Consider the following 12,236-nt stretch of genomic DNA (forward strand, 5'->3'; position numbering starts at 1 on the left):
AGCCCAAATAAAATAAACATCAAGTCTTGGGCTGCAGAAACATATTACTCATTGACTCATGCATTATGCTCAGCAAGCACAAAAGTAAACAACACAATAAAAATCACAGGCCAAGCAGAGCTGTTTCAACAGAGATGTCATCAAAGCCAAGCTAAATCAACCTCTTTGCTGAAAGGGCTGCTCAGCTTCCCATGGTAGTGGAAATATGCAGTGGTCACATAACATTTTCAAAATGTTATTAAAGAGTCAGCTACACACTGTGTAATTAGCAAGCACCTATATCATTTTGATAGATATTAATTTAATAAAAAAATGGGATGGAAGGAGACAGAGGCAGGCGTTGGGCACCTGCAGAAACTGTGCCCAAGTCTGGCTATTGTTTGGTTGCAGGTGTAATGTACAAGATAAGTGCCTGCTATGGCAGCCTGGATCCAGGGAAACTTCAGCCCCAGAACGAGGGGACCTGGAAGTGGGAGCAGCTGTGTCTCCGTCTAATGGGTAGCCTGAATTTGCATCTGCTAATACTGAGCTCCATACATGTGCTTTGACTTTCACATGCCTATAAAACATGAGCAATTGCAGTGATGTGAGTGATCATACGTAAGTCGGAACTGCAGCAGTTGAAAAGGAAATTTCCCAATGTATAAGATTTTATAGTTCACACAAATATATTAAGTCAAAGAAAAACACAAGGAATAATGAGGATGACTTCAAGTCAGAAATGAAGCAATACGTTTAGGGAGCCATATCCTGCAGGTTACTCAGTAAGGACTGGGAATGATCTTACAAAATAGCTGTAGCAGCTGCCCTAGGTTTAGAGTTTAAAATCAATGACAGTGGTCTTGGACCAGCCTACAGATGATTACTACTTTCATGCCTGATTTATTCACTGATGTTCTGAATTCCCCCTTGAAGCCCACTCTCCCTTGAAACTTTTTGACGACTCTCAATAGGGAGCTTAGCATTAGTTATGCAATCCAAGCAAGTTAACTACCTGTTTCTGATTAAGCGTGTTGTTTGGAGATATACACATTTAATTCATAGCTTCAAGAGGCATTACAGTTCTCTTCTCTATGTCTGAAGACTTCTCTGGCAGTAAAGGAAATAAAACTTATCTATGAATATGCAATTACGTTGCGTGACAAACATGAATTCATCTGTATGCTAAATAAATAGACAAAAAAATAATGTCCTATCAATGCTTTGAAAATCAAGTTAAATGTCAGCACCTTTGTTTCATAAAATCAGTAGCAGAGGCAGTACTTAGTATAGAGAAACATTTTTCTATAAACATTTATTAGGACTGGCTCTTATGGCAAGGCATACATTTAAAAAAAATAGTAACAAGGAATGACATAAAACACAGTTGTTGTACACAGATTTCCCACAGTTAAATCACACAAAGCTACATTTTGAAAGGATTTATTAACAGTTTCTGTAACGTTCGGTAACAAGCAATTTGTCAGGTCCAGAATAGAGAGCTATCTGAATACACTATGTGGACAAACTGCCTGCAGTGCAACTCATTTTGCATCCAATTTACACATTTGTTTACAGGACAAGATTTTAAATAAAGACTCACTGAGAGCCTGACACTATAATGAGATACCAGCTACAGCCAGGTAGGCAAGACAACTCCAGACTTTCAAATATCTTGATGTATTATATCTGCCCATCTCTGCTGTAATGCTAAGGAGAGTTCCTTTTTCATAGCACCTACATTAAGGCCTAGTTTTATCCTACAACATAAATTTCCTATCATATCTGGGAGGAAATGGCATTTCCACATGCCCTCTTCTCCACCACTGACCCAGGGCAAAAGGTTTCCTCTTTGCACAACACAGGAAACAACTGTTTTGATCCTTGATAGGATGGAAATTCAATTAAGGATATGTAAGCCCTGTTCAGAATTGGATCCTTTTTGTTTTTTCCATACGACTCCTCTCATCATCTTGACGTGCTGGAGTAGTCAACCATAATTGGGAGTAAAATAGTGAAGCTGTTCTTTCAGAAAAGATCCTGGATATTGCTACCAGAAGGCTCACAAACTCTGAACTCATTAGCTCTCAAAATTCAATGTACTTACCTCTTCAAGGACATCTGCAAGCTTACTGAGTATCTCCTCAGGAAGGCTCTGGAATGTGGGAACACTGCAATACAATTAAAACTTTAATTAATGCATATATTCATATATATTTTTTAAACTCAGCTGCAGTTGTCTCATATATATATGGCCCTCATCATTTGAGACTGAACAAGCGTTCAGCAGAAAATCAGCATATATCATTGGAATCCAATCTTCATCTACCAGCTCAGATGTATTTTTAAGTGTTGACTTGTTACGATGGGAGACCACTTGTGATAAATATACAGAGAACCAATCGTAAAGCTGGTAATCAACTATGACTCAATTAAGGGTTAACTGGAATGAATATGCACAGCAAATCTGTTCAGTCATGTATATGACCATACAAACTTTTCCTGTGCCACTCCACCATAAACAAAGAAATAAGCAGACCACAAATGCAAAATAGATAAATCTAATCAGCAGCATATAAAGGAATGATTGAAACTACACAGACGTAAATGTGGAAAACAAAGGGAACAGGGACTGCAACAAAAAAGAACTGAATATCTGTTAAAATTCCTGAAGATCTCATCCAAGGTTTGCTTGCTTTCTTTTGTCCAAGTGGGAACTTCATTTTTTTTTTTTTTTGGTACAATTTCACTTGCCTATTATCTCCCACAACAGACTTGACCTTCTGGTCAAAGTGGGAGAGAAATACACCCATGGTCTACATGATTGAGATTGAATTCTCAGAGGATAAGCAATGTGAAGTCGACTGAGTCATCAACATACCCAGGTGATGCCAAACAAAACACATACACATTATGTACATTTCTGAGGTAGGAAAGAAACACTGTAACTGCCGTAATTAAAAAACACCTATCCATCAGTAACCTAATTAGCAATGCAACTGCATGAGATATTAGTACAAATGTGGCACCAAGATGCTATTGCTCTTTTATTTCCAAGAACATGAGCTGCTTTATCTTGCTTAGTAAAAAAGTATATACATAAGATTATACTCCTAATATTAAATTTAGATCCCTAGCGTGTCGCTCTAGTCTCAGAAACATTGACGATCAGTTGCAAAGTTAGGAGCAACTGGACCCCTGGGGGGAGTTCCCCGTAGAGAAGTGAACAGAACCCTAAATAAATGAGATTTTTCCTTCTACACAAGGTTTCACATTTTACTTTTGATCGCATAACTGCACAGAAATTATTCTCCACAACTTCCAGAGCTAGACACAAAAAAACAAAACAAAACAAACAAAAAATCAAACTCACAAGATTTCTGCAACCCAGAACTTGCTCCAGAACAGGTCTTGTCCTTTGCCTAGGTGATAATCAACCCACCCACATCCCACGAGTCCTAAGCAGTTTCTAGACACACAATTTGGTGGCGGTTTGTGCATCCAGAAGAAATGTAGCCGTACAAATTTGTATGCAGACTTCACAGAGAACAAGACTGCAAGTAATATTCTGTCCGAGGCCAAGCTTCTTAGTTACATGAAGTGCCTAGTGAACTTAATTTGGAAGCACAATTATAAGGAGAATTTGCTTTTATTAACTTAAATGTATGCCACGCTGTAGTGAAATTAAAACATATTTCCAGACTTTCTATTTATTAAAAACAAAACCAGCAAAAAATAAAAAACAACACTAACAAGAATATATGTATTAATAGCGGAACAGAACTGAACAACCTGACGTGGAAAAAAAATGTGACTATTCAGGCTCTCAATTGTTCTTCCCCTCCTTAGAAAACACTCTTTTTCAATGGAAATACATGGCTTCACAATGCAACAAGAACACAAAACAAATTATCAAAAACACATCACAGATTGAGTAACATTCAAAACAGCTGGAGGTGGCAGTACAGCCCAATTGCAGTGGGGCTTCACTGGAAGAAGCCATACAGGACTGCCCATCAGTGTGGAAAAATCACACACCCCAAAAAAACCACAAACCAAAAAAACCCAACCTACATCAAACAAATGCCTTTCTGAAAAAAAAAAAAAAAAGTGAGGAAACATTTACCAACTTGTTAAAAATACATTATAAATCCAGACTTACAGAGCTGATGGTAGCACTGACCAAAAAAGACACCAAAAAGTGCTGAAGTATATAATGCAGTATTGAATTCTCACTTTGATTTGGCAGTTTAAAATAAGATATAATCTCATTTCCCTCACGAGAGTATTAAACAGAGTCCTAAATTAGATCCTTACCTCCTTCCAAAATCTGCCTATAGTATTTTAAGATCTGCATATGAAGCCTGATACTTTGAAAAATACTTTCACTTATAGGTACCCACACTCACAGGAAAACAAAGCCTCAGCTTAGAGGAAAACATCTGAGTAGCACACTGCTGCAGATCATAAAACATACACTGGAAAAGCAAACAGGAACGGAAGGCACCAAAGAAAGAAATCTTTAAAGATTTTGCAGCACAGCAACATGGAAGCAGAGTTACATTCTGTTTTCTAACATGTTGCAAAACTTCAGTCTGAAAACAGAACATCCAGCATTTCAGTTCAGCTATATCCATTGTTTATGACAGAAGAAATCATAGTAAACATGGCTCAACTTCACTATGAAATGATTTATGCCCTGCCCATGACTAAGAAAAAGCAGTATTAAGTAAATCCAAATGTTCTCAATCAAGTGTTTTTTATCCCCAGACCTTAAGAAACTTCAGTAATGAAGGCTTTAAAACATCCATGCGATGTTCTTTTCATAACCTCACGTACATAGTGAAAGAACCACACCTTCCACAGACTGGACACTAACAACTTGTGTAGCCTTTCCTTCAAGCTGCGTTTCCCACAAGTCTTAATATCTTGCCCTAGGGACTTCCTCCAACTGCCTTGTATTCCCAATATTGAAATATCTACCCAATATTTCCCAGTATTCCTCCACCTGCACTGAATACATTATTGGAAGGCAAAGATCTGTACTCAGACCCACCCAGGCAGGGGGATGAATCAGCATCGCTTCTTCTTCATCCTGGCTGAACACGCTGGGCACACCTAGGCCAGACTGAAGGTGACCAGGACCTTTCCTGCTGCCTAATCCTTTAAATGTATTTTGAGGAAAAAGTGGTTGAGTGCTTCCTTGTAGAACATGCTCTGGTTCTGCTACAAAAACCCCTGCAAAGCGAAGAGCTGTTTGGCAATCAGCACTGCAACACCTAGTGCCCATAAAAGTAATAGTTTCAAAAGAAAACAAACACAAAAAACTCTGCCTACATGATGAGATCGCTGGCATAAATCTGGGTATGGAATAAAGACACTGAAGTTCTACTCACCTGCAGTATACCCTACTCTTCAAGATTTTTTACAGTGGCATGGTTACTCAGAAATGCTTGGACTACTAACATCTATTTCATACGCACCGTCTGCAAAAACACAGTCCAAAACCAGCTGTCCTACAAAGCTGCTTTTTAGCACATGATGAGGATAGCCAGATCCTTACTCAGGGGTTTCTGCCTGGTTAGTGGCTTCATAGCTCAAGTCTGCATAAGCAAATTTAGTTCTACAGCAAATGGCAGAAACCTTCATGTTTCTAAATCAATCCACAACCACAATGTTTTATTGCTTCCTGTCCCAAGCTTTGCTAACTTCCCTTTGACCACAAAACAGAACTGAACTAGCTTCATTGGTGGAAGAGCTGCTCAAGCTGGCAGTGAGGTAACTTTGTTAGCTATATCTCATGCTATTCAGCTGTGGAATCTTTTGTACTTGATGACAATCCATAGACCTCATGAGGGCACTGTAGGGAATTGCTTGCTGTCAGTAGGAACTGCAGAGCAGCTTTCCTGCTGGCTCTGAAAGCTAACAGGGAGCTCAACATGTTAAACAGAGGATGCCAAAATGGGGAAAAACAGGTGCACAAAAATGTCCAGGTGGAATCTCTGTCCAAATACAAAAGCAAAGATGTTTCTAATCTGAAAGGGGGTAGAAGAGGCTCAAAAGGTCAGGCCTTGATCTCCAGTGATCTGTAGCCTCTGACTTAGACACAAGCAACATTTCTCACTAGCAACAACCACAATCTGCAAGGAAGCGCATGCAGTAGGTGACTGCCTATGTTTTGATTCATCCCAGGGGACTACCCCAGTACTCAGCTAGCAAGGGCTTCCAAATATTCCTGGCTGCAACTCAAGGGACTGATTTTAACCTAAGAAATGCTCTGTGGCACAGATGCCAGCACTCCAACAGCACATCTGTTTTCTGACGTTATGAAAATGATGCAGGGTCCTTGGCTGTCTTTTGTATTCAGCCCAACACAAAAGCAGTTATTCACTTCCTAAATGCACTTCAAGTTGTGTTTCCTCAACTTTTAAAGAGTATTCATTAGAAGTGTTCATCTAGCTTTGCAGTCAGCAGCCCTTGTGGGTTAACGGAGAAACAAAGCCTTTATCTTTTATTACTGGTTGGCACTGTAACAAATGCAGTTGTTGTCACTGTTCTGTGCCTTAGGCCAGATGGGTAAGCATAGTTTAAAAATCAAAATAAATCAGTAACAGGGAATGAAGCCTGTCTGCATTCCCTGAAACTCCTTTTGCACCCAGCTGGAATGAAAGTTGAAAAATGCTAAATGCTTTTGCTCTTGCTTTACCACATTTGAGATGCCCCTAAAGCACCACTGCTCCTCTCTGAACGAACAGAGGATAAATCTCACCTAATAGAAACTACAACTTGATTTAGGATTTTCACATAAAACAATGTTTTCAACAACTCAAGCTAGAAATGTTCCATAACAGGCAGCCATCCAGGGCCATCAAGTTGTGTCAGATAGGAACTATTAGCTCTGCCAGGGTCTGGCCTTAACAAAAGAGCTAAGAAACTTGCTTCCAGCCTTATTTGTAAACACTTACAAATTCACTGTGAAATCACTTACGTTATCTTCTCTTTGCCTTCTTAAACCAACATGTACTGCTCCAGAAAATCCTACGTAGCCACATGGCACAAAGTAGAGCTTATCTTTCCACTTCGACATTTGTCCTGAGAGCTGGGCGGCATTGGCTCAAGTGGGAGCTTACAGAACCACAGAATTGCAGGGGTAGGAAGAGACATCAGGAGATCATCAAGTCCAACCACCCCCACCGCCGCTAAAGCACGTACCCTGTAATAGGTCGCACAGGTAGGTGTCCAGATGGGTCTTAAATATCTCCACAGAAGGAGACTCCACAACCTCTCTGAGCATCCTGCTCCAGAGCTCTATCACCCACACCATAAAGAAGCTGTCCCACACATTATTACGGAACTTCCTCTGTTCAAGTTTTAGGCCATTACTCCTTGACCTATCACAACACACCACTGAAAAGAGACTGGCCTCATCCAGGCTTTTGAAGAAGCTATATGGCTCCCACATCACACTTGCACGTTATAGGACAGACTCTGTTCCTGTCACACGTGTTAATGGCATGTGTAGCAAAAAAACAAACACTGATAAAGGCAGAGAGCAGAAATACCAAGAAAGGTTTGATTCTATGTTCCATAATGTGACATTTTGTTTCAGCATAAAAATGCAATTTCTCTTTTCCATCAGATAATGAGTATTCCTTAGAGGACAAACTTTCTTTGCACTACATGGAATGAAGAGGGAAAGATGAAGCACTTAATAAGTTCAGAAAAGGCTTATTTTCTTCTCTAGAAACACAGTATTTACCTATTACAGATGCAATTGGTAAGTCAAGGCTAGCTTTCCTGAAGCAATTTCCTGGACATTTTGCTTATATTAGAGACCATTAGTAGAAAAAAAAGGCAGGGAAATAGAAAATGACATTCATTCACACCTGCATTAATTACACTTATGCTCAGCCTTGAAACCAGTGCAAATAACACAACTTTAGAAACAGTGAATACATTTATTCTACAGTTGCCACAGATGACCTGTCTGCTATGCTCAGCCTACAAATGCAAAAAACAAACAAACAAACAACCAAACAAAAAAACCTGCAATTGTTCATCCCAGGCAGAACGTGTTATAGCTACAGTTCTAAAGCTCTGCCACCCATAACATAAAACTTATTGTGGTAAACAAACTCCTTAGCGGTGCTTGTAGTAAATAAAACAATTTCTTAAGATGAGAGTGGTGAGAGCAGTAACTGGATTGCAGTGAGAAAGTGCTGACACAAAATGGCTGCCAAGCACCACCATGGGGAAATGACTGCCTGGTCACCCACCAGGCAGCCAGGGACAAAGGAGATCCAGAGATGTCCCAAAGATACCATTGATAAAGACAAAACAAGAGACTAGGAAACGACTTATCACCTCAGAAAGTGGGAATTGAGGTGGGAAATAAAATGTTGTTTAAAGAATATAAAGGAAAAGAAGAAGCACCATCCTCCATCGGATTTCTCACCTACTCGTTACATGACGGGTACTACACCCATCTATGTCTTAATGATATAAAAGGATCAGCTTTTTTGCCATAACATGGAGCTTCTCTAAGAACATTCTCAAGCAGCTCATGCATGTGCTTCCCTCTCTACTATTACTTCTCACTTGTCCTTGGGCAGGACAGATCTTCTCTGGAATGTGCTGAATCAGCACCACTGCAAAACTGACTCCTAAACTCTGCAGCATGGTTCACTTCCATCTACCATTTTGGTCCTCTTTGTGGGCCCATTCCTGGGGTTGGTTCCCTAGACCCCTTCAAGGTTGGTATCTTCTGAGTATGGTTTCTCAATTAAAGCCGTCTGCACTTGGTATGACCAAGGCCTTCCCTTCTGGGATCCCTTTGATGCACTGGGTACTGGTCACTGTAGTGGTACAAATATATGTACATAACCCCTCATGTAAATACAGTGCTGCTAAGCATAACCTACCTTAAGTATGCTCCTGATAAGTACTATCTATCATAATGAGTATCTGCTGTTACAGTATCAACAATCGGTAATCACTAAGTATTTTCAATGCCAGAGTATCACTGATACAACCTATATTAATTTCTGTGTTACTGACAGTACCTCTCAGTACCTTATTACTACTTCTAATTCTGCAACAATTACTTCGTGCTGCCTGTGGGCCAGCTAACCCACTCTTTTTGGGATTTTGATGCCGGGTTGCATAATACAAGTTGCAATATACATAAACATCAGCAGGATGCAGAAAGCGAAAGAACTGATTTTTTCTTCTGAACAGAACACTGAAGTAAAGCAAGTTTGAAGGACTGCACTTTTATTTATTTATTCTAAATCTCATGATGAAATGATGGTGCTAATGGTTGAACTGTTCTACTGACATCATGAGGAGAAAACACAGGTTTCCCTGCCACTGCGGGCAGACAAAGGATCAGAAAAGGATGTGGTTGTAGACCTCCACACACTGTTTGTGTTCAATAAGCTGCTCAGGTATTCTGCAGTTTTGTTTTGTTTTTTTTTTTCCCTGCTTCTGTCAATCTCTGCCTTCCCCCAGAAGGGGTTCATTATCAGAGACAGACCTCCCACTGCATTTTACAGTCACTGGGGAGACTGCACAATTGGAAGAAAAAATATTCCGTCATAATGAGAGAAAAGAAGCAAAATTAGTAGGTATATAAACTCATTCACCTATTTTAGATAAATTTAGTCAAGATTATTATTCTTGAAAAGGACAGTTGCTACAAATTCTCAATACCAATGAAATAATTGGAAATATCAACAACCCTAACGGTGCACAGGTTTGGTCACCCATTTCAAGTCAGAGCATTCACATCACCAGTAGTGCTACTATTCTACCACTCTTGCTGCAGGAAACCCAATAGCTACCTTTCAAACACACCATTTTTTATGCTTTGTCCTGCTGCAGCAGTTGGTATTTCTTCATATTTGTAAATCAAATTATAATCCTAAAGGAAAGCTTCTGTATCTTCTGACTCTTCTTAAAATATTATGTACACTATTAAAAAAATACTCACAAGAAATATCACACCTCTGTACAGTTTTCTTCCCATGATCCTGCGTTCTCAACATAGCCAAAATTAAATTCCCTATGGCTGACAATGCCTAGTAATCATTACCACTGAAAAGGTCACTGTCGATGAGTTTTTCTCCAGCTTTTTTCACTTTCTTTGGGAGATTTTGTGGGAAATGAACACTTATTCCCCAGCCTGCATGGAAAATCCCAAATCAGTACATTTAGCCTGATTTCTTCTCATGTGAATCTAAACAAACCACAAAAACATCAGTGTGGTATGGAATAAAGACCAACTGTATGAAAACCATGATTTCACACAAGATACAAACACCACGAGTAGAAAATTAAAGATGTTCACTACTGACTCTCGAGCTATCTCAAAAGAGATTCTTGAACACCAATTAATATTTTGAAGACAACTTTGCACTGCAGAGACTAAAGAAACAAAAAGCTGTATTTGCACACATACTTCATTTTGTCACATTTCTCCAAATTGGAAATTTACAACATCTTCAAAAACAATATAAGCCAAACATTTTCTTTCTAACAGATGTCTACTGCATTTGACAGCAAATTGTCATAATAATACATGTTTGATGATGACACTGACGGTACTATTTCCAAATCACAGGCTCTGATTTGCAGCGTTCACTGCTGTTACACTGTTCTAATGCTGCACCCCGCCTTTTATCCAGCACCATTAAACAAACATATTAAAAAGATTATTATTGTTTTCTGCCTTCAAAATTACATACATACTAGAAAAAGAAAAGCTGTAGTTGTTTTTAAGATCATCAGAATCACAAGCATTTTACATTCTCACAGGCAATTTAACACCTGTTGGAAGACTGGTGGGCATTTCAGCACCCACCAAACCAAAGGGATCTGAAAGTAGAGACTGTACAATGAACTTCCAAAGAAAAGGTACTCCCTGACACAGCTGCTGAGATTCACAAACCTGTGATTCATAAAGCAGGCATTAAAATACCTAAACGTTATAATTCTTCTTTGTTTTGTTCTTTAATTACTACAGAAAGTGTTGAAAGAGTTTCTGCACTAGAGGAAAGCAATGATATGGGATACCTCATACATTGAGCACTGTGCTCAGAGTTGGGCCCTCACTACAAGAAGGACATGGAGGCCTAGGAGCTTATCCAGAGAAGGGCAGCAAGGCTGTCTGGAGCACAAGTCTCACGGGGAGTGCCTGAGGGGACTGGGGTTGTTCAGTCTGGAGAGCAGGAGGCTCAGGTGAGACCTTATTGCTCTATACCTCTACATGCAAGGAGACTGTGGTAGGGTGGGGGGTGGTTTCCTCTCCCAGGCAGCAATGACAGGACGAGAGTTGTCAGGCATTGGAACAAATCGCCCAGGGAAGTGGCAAAATCATCAACCCTGGAGGTGTTTAAACAAAGAGCAGATATAGTACTTAGGGACTCAGTTTAGTAGGCAATGCTGGGGGTAGGTGGATGATTGGACTAGATAATCTTAGATATCTTTTCCCACCTTACTGATAAAAAAAGGAAGAAAGAATACACTGGACAGGATTTCCTATACATGTCAATTCACATGTCTGACCCTTGGGGATGGTTTCACCCTGATGGACAGCTGTAGGATGAATACTCTGAAAGAATAGCACACACAGAATAATGAAGGTGGGCAGTATGTTTTTGTATGGCTTATCCAGATGGTATAAAGACAACCAGTAAATTAGGAAGGGCTCACCTGTCACTGATAGTCAAAGCTCACCTGGAACTCCGCATGGGAGGGCTCTCCAACAAGAGATCCTTCCCCAGTAGTGGTCAGCCCTTAAATGGGGTCTGGGAGAAGTGAAGCCAGACTCCACCCGTTCTAGTCACACAGGTACATTGCCTTCACCTGTGCTCCTGTGGCTGACTCAGTGCTCGCCTCAGGTGATCCATCAGACCATGATTCAACAGTTCCCATACAACAGCTAAACTCCACTACACCACTCTCAGAAAAACAGGGAGAAAAAATGATGAAAAGGGGCTCAAGGCTTGAGGTAAGGCTGGTGAGATTGCTCTGTGTGGTGTTGCACCTGGAGTACCTCCTGCCCTACTTCTGCACTGACCTTGGTGTCTGCAGGGCTGTTTCTCTCACATTTTCTCTCTTCTCACTGCCAGCTGCTGTTGCAGCAGTTTTTCCTTTTTGAAGTCTGCTCTCCCAGAATTACAGCCAGCATCACTCATGGCTTAGCTCTGGCAGCAGCAGGTCTTTTTTGGCTCTGATCTGCCACGGGGCAGCTCTGG

The 12,236-nt window shown here is 40.2% G+C and overlaps 1 protein-coding gene across 2 annotated transcripts in view; it reads right to left on the reverse strand.

Moving 5' to 3' along the window:
- Positions 1–12,236, reverse strand: part of PRKG1 (protein kinase cGMP-dependent 1) — a 406,800-nt gene that overhangs the window by 142,844 nt on the left and 251,720 nt on the right. For both annotated transcript variants that reach the window (XM_065746469.1, XM_065746470.1), the window contains exon 5: positions 2,087–2,150. In XM_065746469.1, coding sequence (XP_065602541.1) covers positions 2,087–2,150 — 64 coding nt within the window. The remainder of the gene's footprint in view (positions 1–2,086; positions 2,151–12,236) is intronic.

The sequence above is a fragment of the Cyrtonyx montezumae genome, unplaced genomic scaffold (assembly GCF_038088225.1).
Source record: "Cyrtonyx montezumae isolate F1298 unplaced genomic scaffold, pur_monq_1.0 scaffold_4, whole genome shotgun sequence".
Classification (NCBI taxonomy): Eukaryota; Metazoa; Chordata; class Aves; order Galliformes; family Odontophoridae; genus Cyrtonyx; species Cyrtonyx montezumae.